Source organism: Heterodontus francisci, chromosome 30, assembly GCF_036365525.1.
Source record: "Heterodontus francisci isolate sHetFra1 chromosome 30, sHetFra1.hap1, whole genome shotgun sequence".
NCBI lineage: Eukaryota > Metazoa > Chordata > Chondrichthyes > Heterodontiformes > Heterodontidae > Heterodontus > Heterodontus francisci.
The window spans coordinates 3,598,345-3,616,163 of NC_090400.1; the positions used below are offsets into that span (position 1 = coordinate 3,598,345).

At 39.5% G+C, this 17,819-nt stretch overlaps 1 protein-coding gene across 10 annotated transcripts in view; it reads left to right on the forward strand.

Moving 5' to 3' along the window:
- Positions 1-17,819, forward strand: part of LOC137346547 (protein CASP-like) — a 734,295-nt gene that overhangs the window by 518,767 nt on the left and 197,709 nt on the right. For 6 of the 10 annotated variants that reach the window (XM_068010023.1, XM_068010028.1, XM_068010027.1 and 3 more), the window contains 4 exons: positions 2,026-2,074; positions 5,178-5,274; positions 5,933-6,604; positions 12,378-12,443. In XM_068010023.1, the coding sequence (XP_067866124.1) occupies positions 2,026-2,074; positions 5,178-5,274; positions 5,933-6,604; positions 12,378-12,443 (884 nt within the window). The remainder of the gene's footprint in view (positions 1-2,025; positions 2,075-5,177; positions 5,275-5,932; positions 6,605-12,377; positions 12,444-17,819) is intronic. The other 4 variants (XM_068010026.1, XM_068010033.1, XM_068010032.1 and 1 more) reach the window with 2 other exon arrangements.

Consider the following 17,819-nt stretch of genomic DNA (forward strand, 5'->3'; position numbering starts at 1 on the left):
ACTGCAGTTATGCAGGGCCTTGGTGAGACCACATCTGGAGTATTGTGTGCAGTTGTGGTCTCCTTATCTGAGGAAGGATGTTCTTGCCATGGAGGGAGAGCAGAAAAGAATTACTAGGCTGATTCCTGGGATGGCTGGATTGACGTATGAGGAGAGATTGGGTCGACTAGGCCTATATTCATTAGAATTCAGAAGAATGAGAGGGGATCTCATAAAAACCTATAAAATTCTAACAGGACTAGACAGGCTAGATGCAGAGAAGATGTTCCTGATGGCTGGGGAGTCCAGAATCGAGATCACAGTCGCCAGATACAGGGTATGTCATTTAGATCCTAGATGAGGAGAAATTTCTTCACTTGGAGGATGGTGAACCTGTGGAATTCTCTACCGCAGAAGGCAGTGGAGACCAAGTCATTAAATTTATTCAAGAAGGAGATCAATATATTTCATAATGCTAAAAATATCAAGGGATATGGGGAGAAAGCGGGAACAGGGTACTGAATTAGACGATCAGCCATGATCTTTTTTGAAGGGCCAAATGGCCACCTCTTATTTTCTATGTTTCTAAATGTTTTCTCTGACGGTCTTGAGTCTTTGGAATTCTCTTCCTCAAAAGGCAGTGGAAGCAGAGTCTTTGAATATTTTTAAGGCAGAGGTAGATAGTTTCTTGATCAGCAAGGGGGTGGAAGATTATCGGGGGTTGGTGGAAATGTGGAGCAATCAGTGCAGTCATGGACTTATTGAATAGTTGAGCAGGCTCGAAGTGCCGTATGTTCACAGGAGCGTTATCACGCAAAATTTGACACCACCCACAGAAGGAGCTATTAGTGACCAAAGGATTTGCCATCGAAGTTGATTTTAAGCAGCGACTTAGAGGAGGGGTGAGAGGCAAAGAGGTTTAAAGAAGCTATGTTGTATACACCCTGTATTTTCTGTGAGGATGGTGTGTTAAAACAGGAAAGTAGTGAGTCCTCTCGAACTCACGGCCTTAGGAGCTGCAGTATAAATCTGTTACATTGGGACACCTTTGTGTTAATCCAGTTATTTTTATTAAGCAAACTGTGCGGGATGTATGAGAATTGAATGGGTGACTGAGCACATGTTCTCATTCATGGAATAGCAGCTAATAGTATTGTCTGCTATAATTGCAAGATGGTCAAAACTGTGTTTATGGAAAAGCTGTCAAGGTGTCCCAGCAAACAGTTAAAAATGTGTACTTTTCACAATTAAAATCTTGCTCTGTTTTTATTTTTACTCTGTATCTAGACAGAGCAAACCTTAAGCTGTTGCCTAATGTGCTATAAATCTTTATAGTGAACAACAACTTGCATTTATATATTGTCTTTAATATAGTAAAACATCCCAAGGCGCTTCACAGGGACATTTCTAAAGAGCTACATTTGATGCATTTACTCTGGTCCCAGGTTTGCCATGTTAAGACTGTTTCGGATGATGGTTCTGAAATTATGGCAATGTGAAGTTTGGTTCCTTCATTCTGTACTGAGGCACAGAGTGTGTTTCATAGTAATGTTCTGATTAGAATACACAGTAATGGCACATTTTTATTTTAACAAATAATTAATTGCAGATTGAGACAGTTCGCAGTCGTAACTGATCTGACAAATAACCCCCAAAGCATTGCAAGCTTCACAATCAGCATGGGGGGTGGGGGGGGGGGGGGGGTTTGAAAGCTTTTGACAGCTTAAAATGTTACATTCTTATTAACCTTTATATTTGCCCTCTAAAAACCCTTTCGGAATTGCATATGCAGCAGCCTTTGCAGCTAAGATAGTTACGTTGAAATATTTGTTGGTGTAATGAAAAGCTTTAGTTGTAGCAATGTACACCGACAATATTGCCAGTTTAAGTATCTCTGATGTGTATTGATACCTGGATGTGCAGTGTTCATGCTTTTAGTACCCTGGATAACTTAATGGAATGTTTGAAGGTGTATGTATTAATTGCTCATGCCAATACAAGGACATTATTAAAGAATAAACCAACCCCAATTTCCCATATTTCCAGCATCCTGAAGTCAATGGAATTTGTACCATCAGAAGGATCTGGATCACAGGTATGTTCTGCCAGAATCTAACATTTTTCTGTACTTGATGTATAAATTCCTAATTTATCGTAAGAATTATTGTAAGATACAATGCAGGTACTATACAGGTGCCATCCATCAATATAATGAATTATGGTAGAGATTCTGAAATTCCTGGGGGAAGATTTGAAACTTAAAGGATAAAGGTTTTGGATAATTATCTCACTCTGCAGTTTTTGTAACATGCCTGGATTTTGTTTTGCTTAATTAATGATAGTTTTATGTCTACATCATACATGGGTGTATCTCAGTCAGTCCCCCATTATTGTAAAAAAAAAGTCAATCCAGGGCAATGCAGAGACATAAACTACTACATATACAGTTTCTGTTAAAGCATACATGTGTGCCATATAAAAAGTTCATTTACCACCATTTCACAAAAATATTGCAAAACTTTGAAGTATTGTGAACTGTGAGGAGGATAGTGATAGACTTCAAGAGAACACGGACAGGCTGGTGAAATGGACAGGCAAATGAAACTTAATGCAGAAAAGTGGGAAGTGGTACATTTTGGTAGGAAGAACGAGGAGAGGTAATATAGACTAAAGGGTACAATTCGAAAGGGGATGCAAGGAAAGAAGGACCTGTTGGTATACGTGCACAAAGCGTTGAAGGTGCCAGGGCAGGTTGAGAAAGTGATTAAAAAGGCATGCAGGATCCTGGGCTGTTTAAATCGAGGCATAGAGTACAAAAGCAAGGAATTATGATGAACCTTTATAAAACACTTGTTTGGACTCAACTGGAGTATTGTGTCCAATTCTGGGCACCGTACTTTAAGAAGGATGTGAAGGCTTTAGAGAGAATGCAGTAAAGATTTACAAGAATGTTCCAGGGATGAGGCACTTCAGTTAAGAGGATAGATTAGAGAAGCTGGAGTTGTTTTCCTTGGAGAAGAGACGGTTGAGAGGAGATTTGATAGAAGTATTCAAAATAATGAGGTGTCTAGACAGAGTAGATAGAGAGAAACTGTTCCCATTGGCGGAAGGGTCAAGAACCAGAGGATTCTGGTATTGAAGGTGATTGGCGAAAGAACTAACAGCGACATAAGGAAACGCTTTTATAAGCAATGAGTGTTTAGGATCTGGAATACACTACTTGTGTGTGTGGTGGAGGCAGATACAATTGGGGCTTTCAAAAGAGATTTGGATAGGGACCTGAAGGGAGAATATTTGCTGGGGTACGGGGAAATAGTGGGGGAAAGGGACTAGGTGAGTTGCTCTTGCAGAGAGCTGGCGCAAACACAATGGACTGATTAACCAGTTCTGACAAAAGGTCACAGACCTGTAACGTTAACTCTGCTTCTCTCTCCACAGATACTGCTAGACCTGCTGAGTATTTCCAGCACTTTGTTTTTATTTATGTATATGGGTACATTGTCAAAAAAACTCAATCTCTCCCTGTTAAAATAATTTGAAATCATAACCAAGTGTGACTTTAGGGTTGCCTTTATGCAGTACCTTTACCATTACTGACATATGCTTTGTACCTATCAGGAGTATTTATAGTAACTCATTGAAGTGTAATATGAAAAGGCTCATCTTGTGCTTTGAGTATTCTTTAACTTAAATACCAAGTCAAACTGACAGGAGGGAAATATAAATCCCACACAAGTTGAATATTATGCTTTTGAATGTTAATGGTAATCTGTATTTTCTTTACAAGTTATATTTTTATGGATTGATCTCTTGCACCTGAACAGATGAAATTCTTTATTTAACCTCTCACATATCTAGAATGTAATATGTCATCAGTTGATGCCTTAAACAGGGAATATAGTGTGCCTTTTCATTGCTTTGAACAGAATTTCAAGGCAGTATAAAAGCTAGTCTGGGGACAGGCGTCTGGGAGGAACTGGCATCTTTAAATGGGAAGGGGTGGTGCTTGGTGGTCAATGAGACAGGAGTGTCTTTGTTAGATTACAGTTCATGTGTTACGAATCTTGAGTTAGGATAATGAGGGGTGTGGGTTAGGAGAGAATTAGATCATGGGATTCCAGTTCTCCTCAATTACTGTTCTTACTGGTACCATTGCAATTATGGCAACAGCTTTTGTTAGATGGTCAAATTTCTTGGGTTTTGTGGATTTTATCAAGGATTTATGGTTAGTAAGAAACTTACTGAATGAGGTATGATAATCTACAGAGAGCATCTCAATATTTAAAGTACTTTATCACAAAACTAGAAAACACTGGTAACCTTCTGCATTAATGCATAATTTATGGTGCCGTATAAATAGTGCATGGCATTTTTGCATAATACTAATATTGCATGGGATAGCTCATTTTTTTAAATGTAAAAGCCATCATTTTATGATCTTGCATGTCAGTCATCAACTTAGTGTAAAATTGGTGTTAAATTTAAGTGTTGATTCATGATTGAAATTTTTGATGTAAATTGTATTAAACCTTTTTCTTTTTTTTCCACATCTGAAATTGCCAATTCGTGATGCTAAAGTTGACTAAACCTTCAGGGACTTTAGTACTATTTCTGTATCAAGTCTGTAAAAATAGGTTAATCATTTGATGGCAGGATTACAAAGCCCCTTACCTACCCACATATAAACATCTAAGACCACACTTTCCTTGCTAGATTTGCTGGTGAATAAAATTCAGGTAATAGCAGAAACATCAAGCTTCTCCTCCTGGACTGCAAGATAACACAGCATGTCATATTCTCACCCTGGTTTGTAAATTGAACATTATATATATTGTTAGAATATTATTTTTTGTGGGAGGGGGGAAGAAAGCAGAACTCTGTTTCTTTGCCAAAAAGCTTGAACAGGCCTGTAAGATTATAGGAGACTATACATTAGTTCCTTCATAATGCCTAAATGCACAATTAAAAACGATTTACATCACTTCATCCTGTGTGTTTGTCAATAAACAAAAAGGTTTGCCAGGCACTTTATAAAGATGGTGTGCTTTAAAGGATTTCTGTACTGAAAGAGGTTGCCTTGGGCTACATGTCTGTGTTAATTTTGATTCTTAATGAATCCTTGATTAAGCAAGATGAGTACTGAAATATCACACATTTAACATTAAGTAAATCTGACTACATTACTGTTGCTTTATCAGGACACATCAAAAACCCTAGAGGTACTTCTGCTGGAGAAGAACCGCTCATTGCAATCTGAAAATGCAACTCTGCGTATCACCAACAGTGACCTTAGTGGTAGGTCTTTGCGTTTGCAGCCTATATTGCTGTGCTTGGGGAGTTTGAGAAACCAATCCTGAAATCAAAGTCTGCACCAGTGCATGGCAGCAAGATTTATGTGTATTATTCCTTCCTAAAGCACTAAATTGTGTTTGTGTATTTGTACAGACTGGGTAATAGGAAGAAGCTTTCAGACCTTGGAAACAGTGGTTTATAAAAAGACCAGATTTTGCTTGAATTTTATCTTGATGCATTTGGGTACATAAGTTGTGTTTTTTCTCATTGGTTTATGTCTGAGTATGCATTCAATAGTGATTACAGTATTTAATTAAATGCAATTAATGTCATTTTGTATTGCTGCAATTATCTCTCTGGGTAGGGTTTATATCTTTTAAACTAACACGTTGCCTGACTGTGGCACTTACACAAAGTAAATGTTTGGTATGGGCTGTTTAAATGCTTATCAGGGATTCTTCAGGCTGCCATTTACAAGAAAGGTACAAACAACAAATGCATGACATCTGTCTTTGGGGGCTAGTCTGGCATATTCAAATTTGACCAGTTGCATCAGCAGGAAAGCCCTTTTTAAACCTGCAATTTTGGGCTAAAGTTTGCTATTTTTCATGGTTTTACTTTTCACTCCCCCATAATGCATTGTGTTTGACCTTTCTTGTAGGGTCAGCTGGGAGAAATGGGAAAGACCGACCTGAGAGTCTGCGCCCTTCGACCTCACCATCCTCCCCTCCCTCTAAGTTGCTGCGCAACGCGAATGAGCAGGCTTCCAGTGCTAACGGTACGCACCAATTCTCACCGACGGTTTTAGGTCAAGATTTTTTCAACTCATCATTGACCAGCTCCCCGTTCCCCCTGGCCTCTGCAGGGAAATTTGCACTAAACTCAATTCTTCAGCGGCAGCTAATGCAGTCCTTCTACACCAAGGCAATGCAGGATGCGGGAAGCACAACCATGCTTTTTCCAACAGGTCCCTACAGCACAAATTCGATATCATCCCCAAGCCCCATCCAGCAGAGCTCTGACCTAAATGGAATGATCCCTTCACCCAGCCAGTCAGAGAGCGCTGGAAGCATATCTGAGGGCGAAGAGCTGGACACAGCGGAAATTGCACGACAAGTTAAAGAGCAGCTGATCAAGCACAATATTGGCCAACGGATATTTGGACATTATGTACTGGGGTTGTCTCAAGGCTCTGTAAGTGAAATACTGGCCAGGCCCAAACCATGGAATAAGCTGACTGTTCGAGGGAAGGAGCCTTTTCACAAGATGAAGCAGTTCCTATCCGATGAACAGAACATTCTGGCCCTGCGGAGCATCCAGGGCAGGCAAAGAGGTGGGTGATGGATTTAACCTCCTTCATTCTAAATATCTTAAAGAGACATTATTCCTACAGTTGTCCTATCTCACCTAGACAAAATACAACTTAAAAATGATTTTGGGCAGTCTGGTATTCTGGCGTTGGCTGTACCAAACAAGGGAGGTAGCAAAAAAGGAAGCAAGAAAACTAATTTTTTTAACATTTGTTTCTTAATTTCTTATAAATTTGGACAACAGCTCCTTCAACACACCCATGGAGCTATTGCTAAGAGGGGAACAATATTTAATGTCTCTTTATGGCTGCGACTATGACAGGTCAGTGAATAACTACAGTGCCTTGTTTGGTACTGCGCCATAGGCAAAAGGATGGTCCCTTGTTTGTTCTGGTTTAGCTAATCTCAGTGTGAATGTGAGAGTTAGCTTCAACAGCCATTGACTGGGAAGATGGTAAATAACAACCAAGATTCCTGCTTATGATTGCTACCTTCCAGTGTTGAGTTAGCACAGGACTGAGCTGCAATTGTCTAAGCTCACACATGTGATGTGCTAGTGCCCTTGGAGCCATACCCAACCATGAGTCAGCAGCTACTATGGTTGAGGGAGGAATACCATTCAAAAATAATTTTTCACTGTAAGTTGGATTGGTGCATTATAGAAAGGGACTGCTGCACACTTACATTAAAACAGATTAGAATGGACAACATGGCTGCTTACTAAGGACTCAGTGTAGCTAATTGATACTGTGAAAGCTACAAAAATTAGATTTGACTTTAAACATTGCAACTCAAAATTTTAATAGGCTTACTAAAAGGAATACTGTGTCTTTATGTGACATACTGATATTGAAATGTGATTGTAGTTTGCAAAGTGCTGGAATGCAACACAGCATTTATTTCCATCCATCAGCATGATCATTTGGATACATTTCCAGAATTGATGTTTTTAGGGAGGGCAATATTGACTTTTGGCGATGGTATTTGCTTTCAGTACTGGAAGCTTTTGAGAACCTGTCCATTTATGTCACCCACGATTTCTTAGAACTATTGAATTAATTGTGCTGCGTATTCTACAAGCCCTTCACAGACACCCTGATACCTTTCTTGTGGTGGGTCATATACTTATATCTTGCAATAGATTTATAAAATTAAATGGAAAACTCTTACTCTAGTGAAAGGACTGACATCTTTACTGTAACAGACTGTGGCTGAAGCCTCAGGGTGTGACGTTTATTCGAGGATTAACTCACCTAGGCTCTGCTGATCTCATTGCCACTAAACATACCCGTATTCACAGTATGTTCTGATGTAATTTCAGATCTTGCAATTTGCCTGCAAATTAAGTCATCGGCTCAATGTGTAGTAACAGGCATAAAATACTGCAACACTATAGTGTAAACTTTTCATTTGAAAGCAATCACATTAAACAGGGCAAGTAGGCTATCTGTCGCTCAGCTTGTAGATCTGAGTTGCTGAACAATAAAAGTCCTGGAACAAAAACAAGAAATGCTGGAATCACTCAGCAGGTCTGGCAGCATCTGTGGAAAGAGAAGCAGAGTTAACGTTTCGGGTCAGTGACCCTTCTTCGGAAGGGTTCCAAAGAAGGGTCACTGACCCGAAACGTTAACTCTGCTTCTCTTTCCACAGATGCTGCCAGACCTGCTGAGTGATTCCAGCATTTCTTGTTTTTGTTTCAGATTTCCAGCATTCGCAGTATTTTACTTTTAATAAAAGTCCTGGGTTCAATCCCTACGGGCGGCACAGTGGCGCAGTGGTTAGCACCGCAGCCTCACAGCTCCAGCGACCCGGGTTCGGTTCTGTGCCCTGCCTGTGCAGAGTTTGCATGTTCTCCTTATGACCATATTGGTTTCCACCAGGTGCTCTGGTTTCCTCCCACAGCCAAAAACTCGCAGGTTACTAGGTAAACTGGCCATTGCAAATTGCCCCTAGTGTAGGTAGGTGGTAGGAGAATTGCAGGAAGGTGGGGATGTGGTAGGGAATACGGGGTTAATGTAGGATTAGTATAAATGGGTGGTTGTTGGTCGACACAGACTTGGTAGGCCGAAGGGCCTGTTTCGGTGCTGTATCTCTCTATAACTAATCTATGACTAATCAAGTTAACTGGTCTCGAGCAGGGCAGCAATAAACACTGTAACTGGCCTTAATATCCCTGGGTTAGGAACACAACTGGTCAGGGTTCCTGCTCCTATTGTTGGGAGAGTGGGTATGAGTGAGGCAAGTCCAGGCTTAGTTAACATTTCTCCCCCCTCTTTCCACCTCCCACTTGTCAACTTTGCAGCAAGCTTTGATATGAATACTGGTCAGTAAGTGAGGTACCTAAGGGAGACATGCCAGCAAAGGTTCAGTGCCTTAAGAAGAGGAGAAGGGATGGGTGGAAGGAACCTGGCACGACAAACAGGACAAGGAAGGAACATTTGCTTAAAGTGTCCAGGAATAATCTGTGTTGAGCAAAAAGCTGAGGTTTTAGTTTTTTCTGTGTCAGTGCTGTACGTTGCACAGCTTTTGTGGTTTTCTCTGTGTTGTTGCATACAGTAGGGGAGCTGAGGTATCATATTCTGTTACCTACCTGCCACTGCTGAACATCAGTCAGATCGGGATGTAACCAGCTATATACTTCAGTATATTAAATATATTGTTAGCAGTGATTCGGTATAGGGACTAATATAGGTGATCTTACTTTCAAGGTGTGCTTCTTCATAACCGAGTGCTTGTAAAAAAAATTAAACAAAAAAACACAACTTGCTGACTGGTGCACAATTCCAGCCATTCTGATACACTCACTGCCATTTTGATTCTTGCCAGTAGACTGCTCCTTGTCTTGTCTTGTCTTGCATTGATTAAAACTAATTAGGAAATAGGGATCTGTTCAATGCATTCTCTGGAACCTGATCTCAATGCTTAATCCTACTTTACCTCTGAGTGATTTCTCCTCTTGAAAAATGAACACACATTTTAAATATGTAGAAAGTTTGTTCTGCCCCAGTTCTCCTGTTTCACTCCCGAATTGTGCAATGTAATACCTTTTTTAGGAAAGTAACTTTATGCTTCATTACCTCATTTAGAAATATCTTTGTCTTGACATCACTGGCTTCACAGCCTGACTTCCACGCTTCCATGAGGTTATTTCTTGCCTTTCTCCAATTGCTCTTCTGTCCATTTCAAAAAAGTTACTCCAGTTGTTAGCAGCAGCTATATAACCATTGATGACGTGAAAAAGTAAAACATAGACATAAAAAGAAAACCATTACAAATCCTGAAAATTTGGAATGGGAACAGAAAGGGTGAAATTTGCAGGTCTGTCATGTGAAAAGAGCAGAGGCTGTAATGTTTCAGGTCGAAATGTGCCATTGGATAAGACGGCTGAATATAAGAAGAGATGGCTTAAAACTCTATTTTTAAAGAGAGGTAAACTCTAAATAGAACTAAGAAAATATGAGGAGCTGATAGCGAGAAAGCAAATTCTGAACAACAGACAAAGCAGGGCAAAGCTTGATCGGGGTAGTTTTGAGCAGAAAGCTAGTGATGGAAGTAGTCCAGATCCTAAGTGCTACAATTGTCACAGCAAAATCATATTTATCAATTGTGGGCACTGCTTTTTCTGTTTTCTCCTGACTGAAACACAGATAAGCAATTGATTGAATTTATAAATATACGGCCCCTGGTATGTTCCTTCCTCGTCTCATACACAAACACACAGCTCTGTGCAGTTGACAGTCTTAAAGTTGCTGTGTAGAGAAGCATGATATTTAATTGTCAAAGACATCAGTAGAGCATTGCCTCACAGGAAGGTGCTGTGTGACTTCTGGTGCATTTGTTGAGTTTTCGGAGTTTAGAATTTTTCTTGTTGAAAGTCAGTATAAATATAGGTATTGATTATAGCAACAGGAGGTTTGTGAATAGAACAGATCCAGAATTGAAAAAACAGAACTCCACATTTAGCACAGACACTGTTAACTCTGACTGTACTTCGAGTCATAACTTTCTAATGTGGTATTGAAAGGAGCTGCATGATCTGAGAAAGCATTCTTTCACTAAGAGAAAGTGAGTGTTGGAGCCAGGAGCATCTGAGAAATTCCGTCTATCTAATTTATCTGCAGAAATGTGTTTGTTTCATAATCTGTGTCAATGCTGCTAATTTTAAATGTAATTGTTGTAACTTAGGCACTTAATGCATTTCTTCAGAAAAGCTTCTCCTTCCTCCTTTTGCAGATACCATTTTTTACCTGTTTACTCTTGGGTACATTTGTGCTCGATGAAGTTTTCTTGTCAATTCCTATCAAACATTGAAGTATTTTATTTTCCATAAATACAGAACTTGTGCTGTGAAGAAGGTCACTGATAGAGGGAACCAACCAGAGGTATAAAATAAAATAAACATTTTTCCAGAAAGTTGAAGTTTACCAATACAGAAAAGCTACTTTCAGTTGCAAAAACTAGATGTTACAGAGTGAGGCAGTGTTAAAGTTGATGCTGCACAGGGTACTTGAGAAATTTGCATTGTAGAGAGCTCACAATATTAAGGCTTGTACCAAGATAGACTGAAACATATCTCAGATTGTCATAGTAATACATTGCAATTGAACAAATTGATTGGAAAATTCTCTTACACAAATGTAACATAAGAAATAGAAGTAGGCCATAAAGCCTCTCGAGCAATAAGAGCATGGCTAAACTTTTATGTCAACTCCACTTTCCTGCCCTATCTTCATATCCCTTGACTCCGCTAGTGTCCAAAAATTTTGAATGCAAAAGCCTTGAATATACTCAATAACTGAGCATCCAGAGTCCTCTAAGGTAGAGAATTCCAAAGAACTTTCTCCGTGAAGAAATGTCTCCTCCCCTCAGTCTTAAATGGCTGGCCCCTTATCCTGGGACTGTAACCCATAGTTCTAGACTCTAGCTGGGGAAACAGACTCTTGGCATCTATCCTCAAGCCCTCTAAGAATTTTATATGTTTCAGTGAAATCACCTCGCATTCTAAACTCCAGATAACATAGGCCCATTCTACTCAATCTCTCCTCATAGGACAGCCTCTCGTCCCAAGAATCAATTTAGTGAACCTTCGTTGCACCTCCTCTAAAGCAAGTATATTCTTCCTTTGGTACAGAGATCAAAACTGTACACAGTATTCCAGGTGTGATCTCACCAAAGCCCTATATAATTTCAGCAAGACTTCTTTATTCTTAGCCTTTATTACAAGGGGATTGAAGTATAACATACTATTTGCCTTCCTAGTTGTTTGCTATACCTGCATCTTAACTTTCTATAATTCATGTACAAGGAAACCCAAATCCTTCTGAGTACTAACATTTACTGGTCTTTCACCTTTTAACAAATATTCTGCTTTTCCATTCTTCCTACCAAAATTGATTATTTCACGCTTCACTATATTATACTTCATCTGCCGCCTTCTTGCCCAATCATTTATGCTTTTAAAAATTCAACAACCTTTATTTAGATTGGAAAAAGGTAATGTAAAATGAAATAATTGTTTGGAGAATGAGGAGGCTGCTGACAATCAACATCATAATTTTTGATGCTCACGCAAATTTAAAAAGATTTTTGTGCCACCAAGAATAATAACAACATCTGTCATGAAGCTCAACTGCTCTTTCTCACCTTCCGCCTCCCACCAAAAAGAGAATCCATTAAAACAATCAGTGACAGTATGCATTGTGTGTGCTCCAGTATATAACATGTTAGGTCACTGTAAAAAGACAAAAAAAAACTCCCCCTTGTTTTTTATTCTTATCGAAACTTGTTTTTTAACAGAGGTTCCAGGCCAGAACATACAAAGAGTGTTGCAGGAAGTAAAGAAACGAAGATATGGTTCAGAAGGTAGGTCCTGGGATGTTCTGTTAATTACAACCAATAGGATTCATGTAATCACAGTAAATATACAAAACACAAGTTATGTGGTCTAATACTGGCCTGGAATCTGCTGGAAAACAGATAATGTAAGTATAAAAACCAAGGCGTTAACTCCTTAAAGCTGCAATGAGCAATGATTTGATGCTTGTTATTTAAATTTATTTTTAAGCACAATTATTCTCCTCAAACTGCATTTTAATACATTCCTAATTGCTAGTTTATTTTCAACAATTCAGTTGCATATCCTCTCCAATAATTTGTAAATTTGAAGAAAAAGGATCATTTTGGTGATGTGACTGAAATAGCTAGTTAAATGACTCAGAGTGCATGGCTGCTGGAGGTTATTGTGACTGCTGGGGAGTCTTTGTATCTTTTTGACAAGGCTGCGTTTGCTGACAACGCCACCACTAGGTGGCACTGCAATGGCACATGCGCAAATGCAGCCTGTGCCACTAAAACGTCACAGTCTGCGACGTCAGGCAGCTGCCAGAACTAAAGATGGCGCTGCTCAAATAATCACACGATGGCAACCTAAACACATGGCAGCACACAATGGCCAGAGAGGGGAGGGAGTGAGAGGGCCGGGGAGGGGAGGGGATATGCGCAGATTGGCGCAGTTGGATGACGTAAGCTAATGGCTGCATTGTCAGTAATCATTTTGTTTTGATAAATAGTTAAAACTGAGCACAGTGGAAGCTACAGGTTTTATTCCTCAAAATCTGGAGCGTACTGAAGTTGTTCAGGGAGAGATGAGTGTATTTAAAGAAATTAGATTTAAAAGGCATTGCAGCTTTAAGTGATGGCTGACGTAAATTAACATTTGTGACTTAATGAAGCTTATGGTTTGAATTATTTCCATGGGTCTATTACCAGGAATATTCACAAGACTGGAATATTCTTTGTTGGCTGCTCCACAGGTTGTCTCAAGTTTTTTTGACCAATTAAAGTGTTACAAGTGCTGATCGCCCCAATAGTGTATAAATGCTTTCAGCAGTTTGGTCAATGTGAAATATCGTTTGTACGTCTTGGGTAATTGAGACCATTTTGCACATTCTGATCAGCTCCCTGATCTTACCGTTAGTGTGAAAAGATGGATTGAAGTGGAGAATTTAATCCTATGTAGGCCATGCGAAAGCTTTGGAAAATTAAAACTTAAATATGTAATTGTGTTGAACCTCAGCAGTACTTCTGTCTTTCTGATCAAGTCACCGGACATATTTTTACTCGCAGTAAGATCCCCATATTTTGTCTTAAAAAGGGTTAACAAATCCTATTAACCTTTACTAAAATAGAAGTTGGATAGAACTAACTATGCCATTTATCCAAGTCAAATTAGTTATGTGTTGGTATCAAATATTTGACTGTAACATTATAATTTCCTAATGCACAAGTAGGGAATTCAATAATGTTCTCCCCAACTCATTGTTATTTTATCCAAAAATGTGGCAACCAGTGACTACACCTCAGAAGTAATTCATTGTATGTGAAACATTTTGAGATGTTCCAAGAATGTGTAAAGTGCTCTAATATCTTTTTACCAAGTCCTTAATTTGACTGATGTTTAGCTCAGATTTCAGAAATATGTGCAGTTTGTGTACCCTCAGTGTAGTTTTCCTGGTGCCTGTGCTGTTATTTTTGTCTAATCTACTGTGATCTCACAGTTCAAAACAAATTGGCATGGATCACAGAGTGGACAAGGCAGTGCAGAGTGCTGTATTTAGGATGAAGTAGATCGATAAGCTGTCAGAGTGAGCAGGCAAAATTCACAAGTGACAGAAAAATTCACATCGACACGACAATAAATGTTTGTAATTTTCACTAGTACTTCATGCTCTTTTGGACTGTTGAATAATAGGGTTATGAAGATCCATAGAGTAGAAGTTTGTTTTTGGCGGTGGTGCAGAATGGGCGATGTTGAATCAGCCGCTTGTTATATGCAGCGTCTGATACTTAATTCTGTTGACTGCAATGGGAACGAACATCAGGTGCTGCGTATAATGAACAGCCAATCTGATACCACTGCCCAAGATGTCATTCTATTCCCATGTGTCTTACAGTCATTATATGGTAGATATTTGCATATATCCTGTCAAATTGTATAGGATGCTTTTTGAGCCCATTAAGATCATCATAAAGTTATAATGAAAGCTGTGGGATGTCAGCATCAGGAGCATCTCTAGCAGTAGAACAGAAAACTATCACACCAATGACCTGGAATCTTCAACTGTTTTTAATAGGTAGGCTTCACCAGTTCTGATTTGGAACCTTAGGTGGAAAGCTTGTAGGAGTAGCAGTGTCTGTTATACAAAGAACAGTACAGCACAGGAACAGGCCATTCGGCGAGGGGTGAAGTAGGAAAGGGGATGAACAAAGCATTGCCTTATAAAATATACCTCCTTCTAGATAATAAATGGCATGAGCAATAGATAATTAGATGTCATGAGTTCTGTACTCCAGGCTTTGTGTACCTCAGGCTATCCTGTGCCTTTCTGCCTGTCATGAGAGCTTCAGGGCAGCAGGAAGTGGTGATTCTTTTTGACAAAGCAGTCTTTTAGAGCTAAGATTCTACCACATATGTGAGATACATTTTAATTTTCTTTTCTCTTTCAATAAAATAACTAGCTTTTAGCAACAAGTTAGCTAAAGTGACTTGAAACATTGTGAATATGAACATGTCTTGCTCTGGAGTATCCACATTGTGCACAGTGTATGTGATAACATTATTCACTTGACAGGTACATTGCAGGCTCTATTTGAAGAGCATTTCTTTTACAGGACTGGCACTTTCTGATTATTATTAGTATTGTTCACACATTTGTAAAATTCCCTGAGGGCAAAGTGCTTTACAGGAGGCTTTTGAAGGCTGGAAGGAAGCTGACAATACAGAGAGTGAGTGTTCCACTGGGTGGGGACATAGTGATAGATATATGGACTGGAAGGAGCATGGAATGAGAAGTAGGCTTATTTCAGAGGAACCAAGGGTGTACGCAGGTGTTGGAATGCATGAGGCCATGCTGGTGAGGGTAAAATGTTCAGCCATTTCTCTGGGGAACAAGGTACTGTGGGCTTGACATGGATGGGGTGCAAATGAGCCTGCTGATAAGTTGTGGTTTATGGAAACTACAAGTTGAAAGGCTGTTAATGAAGTTCAGTGAGTTAGGAAACATACTTCCTCATCTTAGCACAGAACTGCTAGTAATTTTGATTATATGAACTAGTGTGTATTTGTTTCAGGCAACCTTTCCATCATCTGTCTAAACAACAACTGTAATCCCATGCAACACACTTTAACAACTGACATCTTTTAAAAAAAATAAACCCTGTCACAGCACAAAATGGCAATCCACACTACTGAAATCAAATAAAACTAAGATGATAGTAATGTGACATATAAGATAGACAACATTCTATCCCTCTCATCTCTCAAGTAACACGAGCCCGGTACGTTAATCTCATATTGATTTCCTGCTACTTTTTTTTATTTGATATAATTTGATGTGACTCATTGCATTCAATTTTCATTTCTGACACGTTTAATTTAGATGTACTGTTGTTAGCATTGTAAATTCTGTTTAATGGGATGCAGTTATGATCCTTTCTCAGTATAAATCTGTCCTACTACATGTTTTTTTATGTTTTCTCACATCGGATAAATTTCTTTGATACCAAGGCCTATTAAGTTAGTTCACCTCTGATTTGCACATTAACCACATCAGTACGTTCAACTAATACTCTTGTTTTGGTGATAATATGCACTGGCACTTGTGGCCGTGATTACATCTTTGGTGTACACATGATTTTTAAAAATCATATCAGTATGCTTAAGCTGACGTTCTCCTTGTACCTTTCGTTTAACTCTGTGAGAGGCCCTTGAGGCTGCTTATGGTGTCTGAATTTGCAGTGTAGGCTGTAGAAAATGTTGGAACCAGTAAACACATCCTTCTTTTGATGGGATGCAACCTCTTCATTAGTGAGGAGAAAAGAAGGTTCCTCGGTGGCTAATTCCTGTGATACGGAGCCTTGTCCACCAGGTCAGTCTCCCAGTGTGATTCCTGGCCTATTCTGAGCTGGCTTCTCTTAATGAGCTGAAACAGCAACAGGGGAAGTCGAAATGGTTGCAGCGTCTCTGAGTAAGGGATGTGTTCCTGTGTCCCATCACTATCCGGAGTGGTTAGGATCTGGAATGCACTACCTGAGAGTGTGGTGGAGGCAGATACAGTTGGGGCTTTCAAAAAGAAATTGGAGAAGCACCTGAAGAGAAAATATTTGTGGGCTACGGGGAAAAGGGAGGGGAGTGGAACTAGCTGAGTTGCTCTTGCAGAGAGCCAGCATGGACACAATGGGCCGAATGGCCTCCATCTGTGCTGTACCAGTCTATGATTCAATGTCTCTTCTGGAGAATGCACATTCCTGGGGGCAATATTGGGCTTATTTGTGTTGCTCCTGTGGGTGAATAGCTTGCCATTGCTCACTGTGAGAGATCATATTTGAAGTATTGAGGAAAGAAATAAAATAAGGGAAGAAGGCAGCTTAATAATTTCTGGAGTAACTAAAGTTGGATCCAGGCAATTGAAATTTGTAAAGGCCAAATGCTTGTTGGTGCAGTACGTTGACATATGGAGCAGTGAGACTTGTATTCACTATATAGTAAATACCTGTATGGTAAAAGTAGGGGTGGGGCTGATTAAGGACCTGAAGGGGGATTTACTTATGGAACAGAGGGCATGACTGAGGTATTAAATGAGAACATTACATCTGTCTTTACCAAGGAAGAAGATGCTGCCCAAGTCATAGTGAAAGAGAAGGTAGTTGAGACACTGGATGGACTAAAAATTGGTAAAGAGGAGATAGGCTGGCTGTACCTAAAGTTGATAAGTTACCAGGACTGGATAAAATGGTACTGAGGGAAGTAAGGCTGGAAATTACAGAGGCACTGGCCATAATCTTCCAATCTTCCTTAGATACAGCAGTGATGCCAGAGGACTGGAGAATTGCAAATGTTTTACCCTTGTTCAAAAAAGGGTGGAAGGATAAATTTAGCAATTGTAGGCCAGTCAGTTTAACCTTGGTGGTGGGAAAGCTTTTAGAATCAATGATTCGGGACAAAATTAACAGTCACTTGGATAAATGTGGATTAATTAGGGAAGGTCAGCACAGATTTGTTAAGGGCAAATCATGTTTAACTTGCTTGAGTTTTTTGATGAAGTAACAGAGAGGGTTCATGAGGATAATGCAGTTGATGTGATGTACATGGACTTCCAAAAGGCATGATAAAATGCCACATAACAAAGCTTGTCAGCAAACTTAGAGCCATGGAATAAAAGGAACAGCAGCAGCATGGAC